This window comes from Callospermophilus lateralis, chromosome 10, assembly GCF_048772815.1.
Source record: "Callospermophilus lateralis isolate mCalLat2 chromosome 10, mCalLat2.hap1, whole genome shotgun sequence".
Lineage (NCBI taxonomy): Eukaryota > Metazoa > Chordata > Mammalia > Rodentia > Sciuridae > Callospermophilus > Callospermophilus lateralis.
The window spans coordinates 26,923,609-26,939,734 of NC_135314.1; the positions used below are offsets into that span (position 1 = coordinate 26,923,609).

A 16,126-nucleotide genomic window follows, 5' to 3' on the forward strand; every position below is an offset into this window, starting at 1 on the left:
AACCTTGGTAGACTAAATCTATTTATTAAGCAATATCCATAGCTATATTTAAAGTAAATAAACTAAAGATTTCAAGTAAAAGTCTAATTGTCCCAACTTGCATTGAAACTAAAGCCTAACTGTATACTATTTACATGAGAACCTTTAAAGACATAATTGGATAAAGAGACACAGGATTGGAAAAAAATGTACTAAGCATAGACTAGCAAAAGAAAGCTATAGTTACTATACTAATATGATAAGGCAGGGCTGGGAAGAGGGCACAGCAAGCAAGTGCAAGTGCTTAACCCACTGACATTAGAAAGTGAGTAGCTCCTAAAGAGTGAGGCATCTATCACACAATTTAAGGAGATTCTTCCCATTATAATTTGGATCTGGAATGCCCGTCCCCCAAAAAAGCTCAGGTGTTAAAAGCATAGTCTCCATTGCAGCAAGGTTCAGAGATGGCACAGATTCCCTGAGCTCAACAAGGACATTGTGCTCTACATGGGATTTCCTTCTCTATACTGTGGCCTTGGCAGTTCTATCATTAGCTGCTAAATAAAAATTGTCAAAAATAGGGCAGGCCATCTCATTGGTTAGTTCTGTGAGAGTGTTCCTAAAGCAGGTGTCTATGACCTGAGTGTTTTCCCCTTTTCTCTTGATGACAGTCTCTAGTTTCATGGGGTGTGACAGCAAAGACTCCATTCTTTAGAATAAAATTTCAAATTATACAATGAATCAGCAAATCTAGACTGTGAAAAACTTTGTAGGACAAATTTCTTCAAAACTACAAATTGAAGATTTTATTTGGATTGGAATTCAAAGAGTCACCTGGAAGGCAATAAAATATTTATTAAGCATTTGGAAACTAGAGCACTGACAATTACTAATAACAAAATATAACTATGGATATTTAGGATTAATAATATTATTGTGTGTGTTTTTGAAAACACTGTTAGATAAATCTATTAAAATATTTAAGGATAAAATAATATATCACACATTTGATTTAATGCAATATAAAATGAGAACTGGGTAGAGATAGACATAAAATTGAATCTAGATGAGGTACATGAAAATTAGTTCCCTCTCCTCTAATATATATTTAAAATTTTGTATAATAAATTTATTGTTTTTTGACCCCAAAATGTGTTCTATTTTCATTTACTAAAATGTATTGTTTCGGTTTTAGGATAGTTTGACAGCTTTTTTCTTTTATTCTTAAATTTACTTCTGTGGATTTTATCTTCTTTTTTGCTACCACAAATGTGATATTTCCTGCCATATATTGTTTTATAACTGGTTCTTATTTGCAACAGGAAAGTTATCTTTGTATAATATTATTGAACAAGTTCCCACTTAATTCTTATTGCTTCTCAAATATTCTTAGCTTATTTTCTTTGTAAATAATCATATGTTTATAAAATAAAAAATCTACCCCTTTATTCTTTTCCCAAATTTGTAACTTCCATTTTATTTTTTTGCACTAGATATTCAAGAGAAATATTATATAATAGTTGTAAATAGGCATTTTTATCTCATTTCCAATTTTACTGGTTGTAATTTGAAGTTTGGTGATGCTTTATTGTTTGAGATTTTTTTTTACATGTAAGGAAATATCCTTTTAATTTTTGTGTTTTGTTGTTTTTAGATATGGATTTTAAAGGAACAATCTGGTAATTTTTGGTCTACCCCATTTGTATTTGTTAGTATTGATCCTAAATCTGTCATCTATTTTTTTGTTTCTAGTGCTTTATTGATATGCTTGTCCTATGAATTTTAACAATTAAATTGACTCTCTTCTATAGAAAACACAAAAAATTTACATATTTTTATTTTGTTCCATTTATTTTTCTTTATAACCTATTCTTTTTTTTTAGTTCTTCTAATAGTTGCATTTTTTTACTTTGAATTATATCTTAATTTCTCCATTCTACATAACACCTATTAGCTCCATGCCATGAAAACAAGAATAAATAAGTACATCTACTTTTATTTCTCTGTTCCTGCTCTTCTCATTTCCCAACACCGCTGTCGAGTTCTTGGTCCTCGGGAATATAATAATATTAAAAAGAACAGATTTGGGCTTTTGAGCTGATGAAATTTGGAAGAGCTCTTCAGACTTTAAGTTAATGTTAACAGGATGAGATTTGGAAGGGATGCTGCATTTTGTATACGTACAGTTATGAATCTTTGAGAACAAGAGGGCAAATCATGATATTGGAAGAATAACTGCCTCCCAAAGAAGTTCACACTCTTATTCATGGAACTTTTGATTATGTTTCCTTACATGCCAAATAGGATCTCTGAAGATATGATAACGTAAAGAGCTTGAGATGGAAATTATCCTAAATTTTCTGAATGGATCCAACTTAATCACATGACCTTTTTTAAAATATAATTTTTATAATTTAATTTTATTTATTTTTTATGTGGTGCTGAGGATTGAACCCAGTGCCTCACCAGGGCTAAGCAAACAGCTCTCCCACTGAGCTACAGCACCAACCCCAATCACATGACCTTTAAAGGACACAAAACAACGTCCTCTAAGAGGGACCTGACCCACTGTTATTGGCTTTAAAGATACAGTAAGAAATTTCTGAGCTAAGGAATGTGGGTGGCCTCTACAAGTTGGGAACAGCCTTTAGTTTACAGACAGAAAGAAAATGGGACCTTGATCCTATAATCACAAGGAAATAAATTCTGCCAACTTGAATGTACAGGAAATAGATTCAAACCTAGAATCTCCATAAAGGAATACACCCTGATTACTACTTGATTTTTATTTGTTCTGTATAGTTGTACAGGGCAGTAGAATATATTTTGATATATTTATACAAGCCTGGAATATATCTTTAGGATCCCAGTCTTTTGGATGTACACAATGTTTAAATTCACTGAAGTGTATTCACATATGTGCACAGTAAAAGTATGTCTGATTCAGTCCACTGTCATTCCTAATCTAGCCCGCCTATTTCCCTTCATTTCCCTTTGTCTAATCACTGAAGTTCTATTCTTCACTCCCCTTGTTGTGGTTAGCATTCACATATCAGAGTGGACATTCAACCTCTGGTTTTTTGAGATTGGCTTATTTCATTCATTATGACAGTATCCAGATTTTAATCCTGTGAATTCCATATCAAATTTCTGACCTACTGAATTGTAAAATAATAAAATCTGTATTAGTTCAAGACATCAAATTTGTGGTAAATTTAAGACAGCATAGAAAATTAATGTTCAATTTAAATTCCTCCCCTTAGATAAAGGCCTGCCACTCTGAAAGCATATAAACTCTAGCTACTCCTTGAAGAAGTGAGAATACTTTTACCAAGGAGAAAGGAATGGGTGGCAGGAAGCATGACAATGAGCAGTGACTGACACAATCTTCCTGATCTGCTTTGACTTCTCTAGTCCTATTATAGCTCATACTTCCACCCATACTTCATGTCCCTAGAGTTTCTAACCTAGGGGATGTTTTTCGGCTCCTATGTTCTTAGTAATACAGTTTCTTCTACCTAGAAATCCCCAGCCTACTATTCATACTACTCCACCATTAATCTATGTTTTGGTTCTCTTTACCCTTCAAAATACTGCTCATATTCTCTTCTACAAACCGCTTCAAGTTAAGAGTATAGTATTTCTTCAATTCTGTTTCTGCTAGCTGTCCAGGCTGGTATTATAGTATATTCCATATACTACAGTATATAGCAACTCCCCAGCAATATTTGTTAGTATCATCATTTCCCATAACAGTATTCAAAAATTGAATATAAATTCTTCACAAAAATTTTACTGAATAGTACTTGTTATAAACATGTATACATAAGTTTCACATTTTACATGCTTAAAAAACACAAATAGCATATTAGAATGAATCCTCAATAGTCTTAATTCAGACTCAATAACCATTTATATATACAATTGAATCAGCTAGAAAGCTAATAGAGGTTTATTCCCACAGAAAACAGATTCAAGTCTCCAGGATCTTCAGTCTCAAGAACTTTAGCAGTTAAAATGTTAGGGAATTGACATATATGAATGGTGGGAACATGAGGTTAAGAGAATAATTCTATAAAATTGGCACCTTTGTGGCTGACCCTCACATGCTTTCTTTTCCAAGAAGCAATTTACCTGCGGGCCTGTCTGACCAAAGTGAACAATGTATGTCACATTCCTGAGCAGACTACCTGTTAACTGCAAGAGAAATGCAGGCCCAAGATAATGGCAAGGGAGAAATCCAGGAGACTTTTGTGACCAGATCCTAAAACTCTGGGAGATAAGAAGAGTTCGTCCCAACTGTAAAATCTGTAAAAATGGATGCTTAAGAATCCAATGAGTTCCAGTCAGCATGGGCCAAGGTACCATGATAGTGGGCACTTTGAAAGTCTGATGTCACCCTTCTGCCAGATAAGTCATGAGGTGTACCTGGGCAGGACTCTGGAAGCTTCTCTAGGATCCCCAATAAAACTGGAGTGCGTGAGAGGCATATTGTTTCTCTCCTGAGAGAACAAACTCCCTCCCTTGAAAGTGCCCCTTTCCCTTTCCTAGCCCTTAATAAATCCATGCCTATTACTAGGAACGACATGTCTGAAATCCTTCTGACTTAGTCTCAAGGATCAGGGTTTGAAGAGGGTGGTCCTCCCTTTGCCTCAGTTTCTCACAGGCCCCAGCTCCGTCACAAAAACAACAAAAGTAGTGTCAAAAGGAGCCCACGACTAAGAAACCAGAAATCAAACATTATCAACTAAAAACTTAAAAAACATTTCATAAGTATTCTAACTAGCCAATATATGTTATAGGACCATAAAGGACATTCTGGCCACTTTTGATTTAAGATAAAGCTAGGTTTATTGTTTAGTTAAGGGCCCACTTTGATGCTTAGCAATAGAAAAATGCGCTCTTAGATAAATCGCATTCACTGAAGATTACTTGAATTCGTTTGTCCCAAACCAAAAGCAGAAGCCTGAAGAGCCTACTAGAGTTCCAGGTCTGTGTCCAGGGTAATGAGTAGGGACATTAGGGCCTCCTCTGGGCTTGCACTGAGGCAAGGGGAAGCTGGCGGGGCCTGCGGGTTTAGAAGAACTCCATCTAAAATCTAGATCACAGGCAAAGAAACACGCTTTACACGGAAGCCGAAGGAAAAAACAAAGGCTAGCCCCCTAGGGCAGAGACCAAAGAAAACATCACCCTAAGGGTTTCCACCCTCCTTCTCACGCTTTCCGCCAGATAGGGCACAGGACTACACTTCCCAGAATGCAAAGCGGAGGGGCGGAGCTAAAGAGACTGTGTTTACCTCAAGTTGGCCCCAGGCGTTTGAGGTTTGATAATAAACTCTAGTCCGTCCCCGTGCCGGCCCTCCATCTCAGCCTCACTGGTTCCGCAATCCGCGCGTGGGAGGGCGTCTGGGTCGTCACTGGCAGCGGTTGAATGGAGGCTCTCCGCCCCGCGGCCTTACGGTACTTGATGTCCTCGCTGTGGACGGAGCAATAGCTTCTTCCACTGCGTCAGAACAGAACTACTACATTTCCCAGGGGGCGGCGGGCTGGCGGGGCGGCGTGGGGGCGGTGCCTCACGTCTGGTACAGTCATCCCAAGCTCCTTCGGCGGTACTGTAATGGCCGGAGAGATGACGATCTTAGGTCAGTGTCTAAGGGGTCTCTTTTGCCTGGGTGGATGTCAAGGCGCTCCGCGGAGGCCATGGTGGGCGGAATGATTGTCTCAGCTCTTGGTTCCAGCCGGCATAGAAGGGGACTTGGAAAAGCTGACTTGGAGGCGATTTGGGGCTTTTCGGACCTGGTGGGGGTGGAGGCGCCTCCAAGAGATGTCTGGCCCTGGCAAGCTACGTACAAATCGTACCTCTCAGGGATTTGCGGCTTGGAGATGGGTTTTTTACAACAGAACCTCGGTTTTGAATTGCTGACCGAAATGGGGCCTTTGAGAGGCCGCGGGAACCTACACCTCCGGGACCCTTTGTGGAGGAAGGGGAGGAGCCGCAGCAGGAGCATCCTGTGCTGTAGATGCCTGGGATGCTGAGCCTGAAGGGATGTAGGGCCTTTTGATGCTCTTTCCACCGTATCGGATGGGATTTACCTTCCCCTGCTTGGAAGGTGATAAACTCTTTATGCAATTTGCCTGTAGGTGGAAGGAAAGTGACACTTGATTTCATTTCTTTGAGTTAGTGTTGAAGAGGATGAGCTAACACAGGCCTACTAACTGACGTTTTTGGTTGTAATGTAATATAAGTGTACACAGGTGTTTAACACAGCCTCCTGAAATCAAGAGCATAATTCCAAATTTAGAGTAGTTTTTTTTATACTTCTCCCCTAAATATTATTGCTACAATATATATAATTAAACTATATATATATATATATATATATATATATATATATATATATATATATAAACTATGTTCTGTTATGAAGTGATGGTTTAATACCTGAGCAACTTTCAAAGTCATTGTATCTGATGTATCCATTTTATCCTTTTGAAAAGGAAAAGGAGATACAAAAGTAAAGAGTTTTAACTTTATATTATTAGTAAAGGTTTTGGTGTGAGAATTTCAATAATGGAGCTTCTTTTCAAAAATGATAACATAAGCTTTATAAAATTTAAATATCAATTGTTCAAGAAAATTGGATAAAATTTAACTTTAACTTCAGATGAAGGGTGTTTCCTGACATCATGAGCAGAATTATTCTACAAATATTATTAAATATTTTTACATTTTATTCCTGTATTCTACTAGTGAACTACACATACAATTACAGGATTTTTTTGTTTTGGTTTTGTCATTACTTTATTTTTAATTATAACTAATTTACATTATAAAAAACTAGATGTCTTAGAGAAGTATTAACAGTTCTATAAAATTAAATGAGATATATTTTTTAGTCTTGTTTCAAAGATTGGTATTAAAGGGACTGCTTTAGTAATTGAGCATATTAGACTTTGCTATAGTAATTTAGTATATTATCATAATCTGATAAGATGTATCTTTTAATTTGCCTGTTTTCAGGATCAGCTGTTTTGACTCTCCTATTGGCTGGCTATTTGGCACAACAGTATTTACCATTGCCTACTCCTAAAGTGATTGGCATTGACCTGGGCACCACCTATTGTTCTGTTGGGGTGTTTTTTCCTGGCACAGGAAAAGTGAAGGTGATTCCAGATGAAAATGGGCATATCAGCATACCTAGCATGGTGTCTTTTACCGACAGTGATGTATACGTGGGATATGAAAGCTTAGAGTTGGCAGATTCGAATCCTCAAAACACAATCTATGATGCCAAAAGATTCATAGGCAAGATTTTCACTCCAGAAGAGCTTGAAGCTGAAATTGGCAGATACCCATTTAAGGTAAGGGATTAATCCAAAATATGTTTTGTTTATTTTACTGTTAAATAACTTATTTATTGTATTGTTTCAATTAATACTTTACCTTCACGTTATAAAACATTCTGTTTTAATTTACTTAATCTACATGGATGTTATGCTCTCTCATTCAACAGGAAATTCCACAGCAGCTCCAGGGTGAGTTATTACAAAGACTCTCCAATGTTATCAAGAACTTAGAATCTTATTATACTTGCTCTGCCATTTTGAGAATGTGTCCTTAACTTTTTCAAGGTAGCAGGAAGGTTGATGAAGCCCTATATACTGTAGATAGATATTATCTATGTATGTACATATTTGTTTATGTCTGAATAGATCATACAAGGCATGGTGTTTTCTGACTTACTTGACACTCAGCAATACGTCATAGATGTTATCTTAATGGTTGTGTGAAACGACTAAATTGATCAGTCTCTTTTCACTGTATATTTTCTTATTTTCCTGACTTGAATTCTAGAAGTGGAATTGATAGGTCAAAGGTGCACATGTTTTTAAGGCTTTGATTTTTATTAACAGATTGTGCACCAGAAAGGTTATATGCTTTTAACTGTTATTTTTTAGAGCACCTCTATCTTCCCTGGTTATTATTGTTTTACAATATTTACCAGTCGGATGAAAGAAAAAATGAAATGATGAAAGAAAAATCAGATGAAAGAAAAATGAAATCTTCTGTTAAATTTCATTTCTTCGCTTTCTACTGAGATTTTTTTAGAAATTTTTTTATTCATATTTTTATTTTCCTTGGTGAACTATTTTTTGTTGTTGTTCTGTTTCTTTGACGTGATATTTTTTTCCTAAATGAAAATCAGATACCTTTGGTTTTGTTATTTTTTTTAATTGTTTATACTTTTAACTGATAATTTGTTTTTGAGTTGTCAAAATTTTAAGTTTGTATGCAGCAAAATTCCCTCTTAATTTTATAAAAATGGCATTGACTCTTACTGTGCTCAATATGGCTTTCTTATCCACTTGTTTTGCTGTTTTTGTTTTGTTTTGTTTCATTTTTCATCCTGATGCTTTTATATAGGTGTGGGTTTGTGTTTTGTTGCTGAGTGTTTTTTTGTTTTTGTTTTAAACATTTAAATCTTTTTTATTAATGTACAGTTTTTCTTCTAAGTTATGAACTAGGATTCTAAATTAATTTTAAAATCATTAGGCAATTCAGTCACTGCTGCTTGTTGAATAACCCTATCCATAAAAATTTTTAAACTTTTAATCTATTTTCAGAGAGAAAAAAAAATTGCTGTACTTCTAACTTTATTACTTTGTTTTTAGTTTCTTTCATTGGGATTCTTTTGTTAATTTATAATCTTTAGTGATAAAATACTAAAGCTATACATTTTCTCTAAGTTACAGCTTTGGGTGCATTACTTACTGGTTGAAGAGTTATTTTAAGTTATTAAATTTCAAATGATTCTAAACAATTTGTTTTGGTTTGGGGTGGGCCTTATGGTACTGTTATCTTTGTATCTTATATTCATAGTAGATCTATAGCTTGCTTTTATTTACAAGGTCAGATTTTCTTGATTATAACTTAATTATGAGGTCTAGAATGGCTGGGGAAAGAGTCTTATAATTTCTGGATAAGATTAATTTTCTTTGCTATTGCTGTTAAAACAATCTGTTCATGGTTTATACTAGGGTGTGTACAAATGTACTAGGTAAAATGTACTAAAGTAGTACATTTTAGAGTTAATCTAGTTTTTTAAATGTATGCATGCCCACATTAGAGAAAATGAGCTAATACATAGTAAATATTTTCATGGAAATAAGAATGTAAATGATGTTTGATTCTTGGATAAGGACATAATAAAGTACTAAAATTATTATTATCAATATATATTAGGAATTTCTTTAATTTTATCTTTTACTCTAGGAAACAAGCTAACTTGGAACAAAAGAGAAAGGGAAGATCCTGAGTTATATACATGATTGAGCAACTGTTATTCCTTATATTACTCTCCCCCTTTATTTGTGATTTTGCTTTCTGTGGTTATTTTCCATGGTTTTAGTTACCTGTGATCAACCACTATCTGAAAATATTAAAGGAAAATTTCTAGAAATAATTCACAGATTTTAAATTGTATAACATTCTGAGTAGCAAAACGAAGTCTTTGGAATGTTCAATCCCACCCAGAACTGGTATCACCCCATATCTATTTTGTATGCTACCAAGTCCTTTGGTACTTATACTGATTATCAACTTGACTCTTGAAGTATTGTGCGTGTGTTCAGGTAACTTTATTTTACTGATTACTGGAACCAAGATTCAGGAGTAGTGATGCAGACAATTTGAGTATGCCAAAGAGAAGCCAAAGCAAATGCTTTTCTTTCAAGCTGAAGGGTCATCATCCACTGGGGAACTTGGAACATATCCCTGTGTGGATAAAGGGAAATTCCTGTCTTTCATCAGAAATTCATTAAACAAATCTATATACTTGGTTATGAATTTTATTCTGCTCTTATTAAAAACTGTAGCATATACTTTATTTACTTTATAGATCTTAAAGTATAACATTTAATAAGCTCTAATCTTGGCAGATGGATACAAATATGGAATTTATCACTTTGTAAAGGTAAGTTTTTATTAAAAAAAATCTAGTATGTATGTGTGTAAGTACTTACATATGTTTATACTTAACAGACTTTTATTCATATTCCTTTTTTTTTTTTAAATCCTATTCATAGGTTTTAAACAAAAATGGATTGGTTGAGTTTTCTGTGACAAGTAATGAGACCATCACCGTTTCCCCAGAATATGTTGGCTCTCGACTATTGTTAAAATTAAAAGAAATGGCAGAAGAATATCTTGGAATGCCAGTTGCTAATGCTGTCATTTCTGTACCAGCAGAATTTGACCTAAAACAAAGAAATTCAACAATTGAAGCAGCCAACCTTGCAGGTAATAGCATTCTTGCCTATGATGGATTTTTCTCAAAATTTTATTTGGTATTTGTCACTTTGTAAATCACTTAACTATAGGCACAAAAACAACCTATATGGTGGGTAAATTAGTGGATTTTTATATAGGTTGATAAGTGATAATTACAAGAGCTCTGTAGCATGATGTAGAATGTGTATATTAAAATAAGAATCAGTCATAGGTACATGACAAAGGTAGAAAACATGGACACATTAGCGGGAGGGATATTTTTCCCCTAAAATTTCTTTATCAAAGTTAAGGTAAACATAATGTCAAAAAATCTGATGTGAAAATATTTTAAAACTTTTCAAAAAATATTGGGGCTGGGGCAGGGGCTCAGTGGTAGAGCGCTCACCTAGCATGTGTAAAGCACTGGGTTCAATCCTCAGGACCACATCAAAACAAAAATAAAAGCAGATGGAATTTAAAATAATAAAACAAATATTGAGTGTCTCACAAAATAAACAGGTACATCCCTGTTTTTGTGCACCTTATGTTTGACAGGAACATAAGGAACACAGAACATTTTGGGCTCAATAATTCTTGGGTGTGGTGGTGGCAGTCCTGTGCATTTAAGAATATTTTGCAGCATGTTATGACAATCATGCTTTCATTCATTGCCATAGATCTCTTGGAGATAAAATCACCTCTGACTGAATATCATTGATACAGTGTGTATCAGAAAGTAACATGCTATGAAAAATAAAGGGACAGAATTGTTTGTGGTGGTCAAGTGATTAGAGGCAGCTTGTTAGCTTTGAGTCAGGGTGATCGAAGTACCTGATGAGAACAACTGAAGAAGAAGAAAGATTTATTTTGGCTTATGTTTTCAGAGGAATCAGTTTATGGTCAGCTGGCTTCTAGGCAGAAACCTCTTGGCAGAAGGGTATGCAGGTATTCAGATCATGGTAGCCAGGGAGGAGAGAAAGATAAGCCAGAGAAGAAAAACTTCTAGGGCGTGCTTCCAGTGACCTACTTCCTCCAGTTAGGTCCCACCTTCCAGTAGTCCCTCCAAGCCATCAGTGGATTAATGTTCTGATGAGGTGAGAGCCCTCATTATCTAATTAATTCCCAAAATCTTTACCTCTGAACACATGAGACTTGGGGAGACATTTCAGACCCAAACCATAAATAACAGGGGACTTACACATTTAAGTAGGATGATCAGTTGGCCTCATGGAGATATTTAAGCAGATTTGAAGGAAGTGAGGTAGTTAGCTATGTAGACACATGCAGGAAGTTCATTATAGGGGGAGGAAACAGTACAATTATAAAATAGGATTTTTGGTGATATATAAGGACAGGAAGACGAGTGGTGGCGCTCGCCTGTAATCCCAGTGGCTCGGGAGGCTGACACAGGAGGATTGCAAGTTCAAAGCCAGCAAAATCGAGGTGCTAAGCAGCTCAGTGAGACCCTGTCTCTAAATAAAATGCAAAATAGGGCTGGAGGTGTGGCTCAGTGATTGAGTGTCCCTGAGTTCTAACTTGGGTACCCCACCACCACAAAAAAAGGAATGGGAAGTTGTCTAGTGTGACCAGAGCAGAGTGATAGAGAACCACAGGAATAAAGGAATAGGTATTAGGATATTTAAAAGAATTCTTCATTTTGAATGTTGTTTTAGCTCCTGAAACATATATTACTTTTCAGTCTACTCTTGAAAGTTAGTTTGCTGAGCGACAAGAAATTTCTTAATAACTTCCTCTTATCAGTTGTCCTTTTCTCCAATCAATCTTTACAGGACTGAAGATCCTGCGAGTAATAAATGAACCTACAGCAGCAGCAATGGCCTATGGTCTCCACAAGGCTGATGTCTTCCATGTCTTGGTTATCGACTTGGGCGGAGGAACTCTAGATGTGTCATTACTGAATAAACAAGGAGGGATGTTTCTAACTCGAGCAATGTCTGGTGAGAAAAAATAGAGAATTGAAGAGATTCAAGCAACACTTAACTTACCTAATATGTAGTTTGTGGGGTTTTGGGGTTGGTTTTTTTTTTTTTTTTTTTTTTTGGTTTGTTTGTTTTGTTGTTGTTGTTTTGTACTGGGGATTGAACCAAAGAACATTCTCCCTCTGAGCTACATCTGCAACCTGTTTTTAAATTTTTATATTCAGACAGGCTCTGGCTAAGATGTTTACACAGCCTTAAACTTGATCCTCTTCTTTTAACCTGCTGAGTATTTGGGATTATAGACGATGTACCACCCCAGCTTATAATTTTCTATGTTATTTATGCCACTATTTGCACATAAAAAGTTATGTTTAAATGATAGAAAACCCTATAAATCAAATTAACTTCCAATTTTATCATATTGCGCTAATAAGGCATTCATGGTGATGGTGAAGGAAACAGTGGGAAGAAAAAATTCCTGAAAAATAAAAAGGGATAATTTCATTATATTTGTTAACATATGTTATTATAGCAAGCCAATCTGTTTTTTCATCTCTAGTTTTGAAAAATTATCTGATTATTAAGATACTTCTTTCACATCATTTAGATATTTTAACTTTAAATGTGCACAGTTTTTTAATAGTATGGGTCAGGGTTCAAATCATTTTAACACAGTATTTAATAATGATCTTTGAATAAAATTTTAATGCATTTTAAAAGAAATTTATTACATTAGAATATAATTTTATATACATACATATATATGAATATAATACAAACTTTTTTGATTTTTTACTTAGGAAACAATAAACTTGGAGGACAGGACTTCAATCAGCGATTGCTTCAGTACTTGTATAAACTGGTGTACCAAACATATGGCTTCCTCCCATCTAGGAAAGAGGAAATCCACAGATTAAGGCAAGCTGTGGAAATGGTCAAATTAAATCTGACTCTGCATCAGTCTGCCCAGATATCTGTATTGCTAACAGTGGAGGAAAAGGATGGAAAGGAAGCTCAGAGTAATGACACTGAACTGCCAAAGGACAAACTTAACCCAGTAGATGGTCATGCAAACAGAAAGTTTGGACCCGGCCTTTTGGAAAAGAAAAGTGGAAAAAGTCAGATTTTATTTGAAACAGAAATATCTCGGAAGCTCTTTGATAGCCTTAATGAAGATCTCTTCCAGAAAATACTTGTGCCCATTCAGCAAGTATTAAAAGAAGGCCACCTGGACAAGACTGAGATTGATGAGGTCGTTTTAGTTGGGGGCTCTACTCGTATTCCTCGAATCCGCCAAGTCATTCAAGAGTTCTTTGGAAAGGATCCCAACACATCTGTAGACCCTGACCTAGCAGTGGTGACAGGTGTGGCCATCCAAGCAGGGATTGATGGAGGCTCATGGCCTCTCCAAGTCAGTGCTTTAGAAATTCCCAATAAGCATTTACAAAAAACCAACTTCAATTGAATTCTGGAATAATGATGTGTGAGCAAATACAAATACATGATCTTATCTGGTGAGCTCTTCCCCTTTATCAGAGCACCTCCTCCAAAAAAGAAAATTACTATCTAAAATATGTCACAGATTTACCTAGAAGGCAATATTTAGATAAAATAAAATTTTACGTATTTTTTTTTCTTTTTTTTTTTTTTTTTTGGAGAGGTCTCATTCCAGTACATACTCTTATTAGAGGAGCATAGGTGGCTATATTTTCTGAATTCTGGAAATAGATAACCATATGCACTTAACATTGTATTCTGTAAACATTAAATAGTGCCAATTACAAGATTTCCCAGTTCTTAACTAAATTGTGTTAATAGGAGCTGGTAATTTCTTTACTTGGTCATCACATGTAACTATAAATTTGAACTATACTTGAATGAGAGTGTTGATGTCAGGTATTTACATTGGAAGGTACCAGTATTATTAAGCTGCATATGTATTCAATAACGGCCATATACAAATTTACTTTTACAAATTCAGTGTCCAGTTATGTGTCATATGCACATATTCTGCATTTTCCAGATTATCTTAATGTATTTCATGAATCAGTTTTGCTTTCTAAAATAGGTACAGATTTATTCAGATTTTTCTGTATCAGCTAGTAGAAATACCCAATTTTTATTGTAGGTCCTTCATCTACTGTGCATCATTCTCTGCTTGGATTTCCATGATTCTGCTTGGCTAGAATACAGTAGGGAATTATTAGTTGCATTCTTAAAATGTGTTATTGTCACAATAAAGTCATTGCTATTTCATTTTTGTAATCCAGGACGTGCAGATATTAGTAAATAGCATTAATTACCTATTGTGTTTCTGTTTATTTCTTAATTTACATTTTCAGTGAGTTCTGGAAAATATAGCATGGATTTGAACTACAAAAATTAGTCTGATTGAGTTTCATTGAGATGTTTTTTTTCCCCATATTTTGTTTCAAATGAGGAAAATGTATCAAACTGTAAAAACCCTGTTATTTAGTCTGTATTATTTTTAAATAGTTACACTTGGATTATTTTAGCCATAAATTGGGGTATGATGAGATCATAAAATTTGTGAATACTGGAAATAAATCTAACATAGAAGGCAATATGGGAAAATTTTCCACAAATCAGCATTTGTGGAACTTGGATATTTTGTTGTGTTTTATTTGTTTTCTTTAAGAAAACCCAGAGACCAAGTAAGAAAAATAATAGCAGTTTGATTTCTATGATTTCCATGTATTTTCACATGTATTTCTTTAGTGGAGACCTACTTCATATTAATATTCAAAAATTTTATATCCTAGTCACCTTTTTTTAAAAATTCTTCTTTATCCGAACTTGAAAGATGTTGTTTCCAGTCACTAAAGATGAGAACCAAGCAAATACATTTCAACAATATCAAAACATTGAATAGTGTTAATATTTTTTCAGATATAAAAATAAAACGTTTCTTAGCAGTGAAATTGATTTTGAAACAAATTTCAAATACATTTGTATATAGAAAATACCTGTAGTAGGTAAAGAAAATACAAAATTCTTATTTTAGAACTAATTGAGAAATGCCAAAGATGAATCCACCACTGCATTATGAAAATATTTAAGTGTTCTCTTGGACTTTATATAAATTTTAATAGATTAGAATTGAAAAATATGTTTGGAAGGTCTTTGGGAAAAGTGTTCAATCTCTACAGAGTATCAGTTTTAACCTAAAATGTTTTAAGATTAAAAACCTTGAATTTCTTGGATACTTGATGTGGTTCATGACAATCTGTTAACCTGTTAACTATTTTTTTTTTTTTTTTAAGGAAGCAATGTGCAAAACAGGGCAGCTAATCACACAATAAAATTGGAATTTAAATAATTTGACTCTTTGAAAAATAGAATAGCAGTGTTGGAATTTGGGGGCAGTAGTTTAGCATATTCTCTAGTATAATTATACCTTTAAAAAATGAAGGAATTTCTGTCTTCAGTCATATTTTAGGGCTCTATCTATACATAGTCTTGACATCAGTGTAGTTTATTTAAAAGATAAGAATGCATCCTGAAAGGGGTCATTTATTAATAACAATCTGAAGTTGTTTTTTGTAAAACAAAACTTTTTTAGTTGTACATGTGACTAGTTTTTTTTTATTTTTTTCAAGTACATAACAAATGTCTTGTATAAATAGAGTATGTGAGTAATTTATTTTGTATCAGGAATGTTTTGGTACTATGTTGTCACTCAAACCACTAACTTATCAACAGATAACTGTAATGTGTGCTGAATATTACAATATTGTGCAAAACAGATTGTGCCTCTTAAATGTGTGTGTACAGGTAATTCATGTTTTAATGTAAATAAATACCATTTTGGAGTTTGTTTTTTAAACTGTGTGCTTTATTTTCTATTAAGAACTAGACTAAAACACAGTTCTGATGTGTATAAATTCAAAAGTTGGATAGAGGTGGTCTGATGCTAA

General features: G+C 34.5%; 1 protein-coding gene across 1 annotated transcript; it reads left to right on the plus strand.

Moving 5' to 3' along the window:
- Window positions 1–5,556: 5,556 nt before the first annotated feature.
- Window positions 5,557–16,035, plus strand: Hspa13 (heat shock protein family A (Hsp70) member 13). Its single transcript, XM_076867509.2, has 5 exons — window positions 5,557–5,620; window positions 7,000–7,340; window positions 10,065–10,278; window positions 12,039–12,206; window positions 12,989–16,035. The coding sequence occupies exons 1-5, from the start codon at window positions 5,596–5,598 to the stop codon at window positions 13,651–13,653; spliced, it is 1,413 nt and encodes a 470-aa protein (XP_076723624.1). The 5' UTR covers window positions 5,557–5,595; the 3' UTR covers window positions 13,654–16,035.
- The last annotated feature ends 91 nt before the right edge of the window (window positions 16,036–16,126 follow it).

Excerpts from the sequence above, each read along its gene's own strand:
- Hspa13 (XM_076867509.2), top strand. The coding sequence starts at position 5,596 with ATGGCCGGAGAGATGACGATCTTAG. Across the intron at positions 5,621-6,999 it reads CGGAGAGATGACGATCTTAG|GATCAGCTGTTTTGACTCTC; the intron begins GTCAGTGTCTAA and ends GCCTGTTTTCAG. Across the intron at positions 7,341-10,064 it reads TTGGCAGATACCCATTTAAG|GTTTTAAACAAAAATGGATT; the intron begins GTAAGGGATTAA and ends TCCTATTCATAG.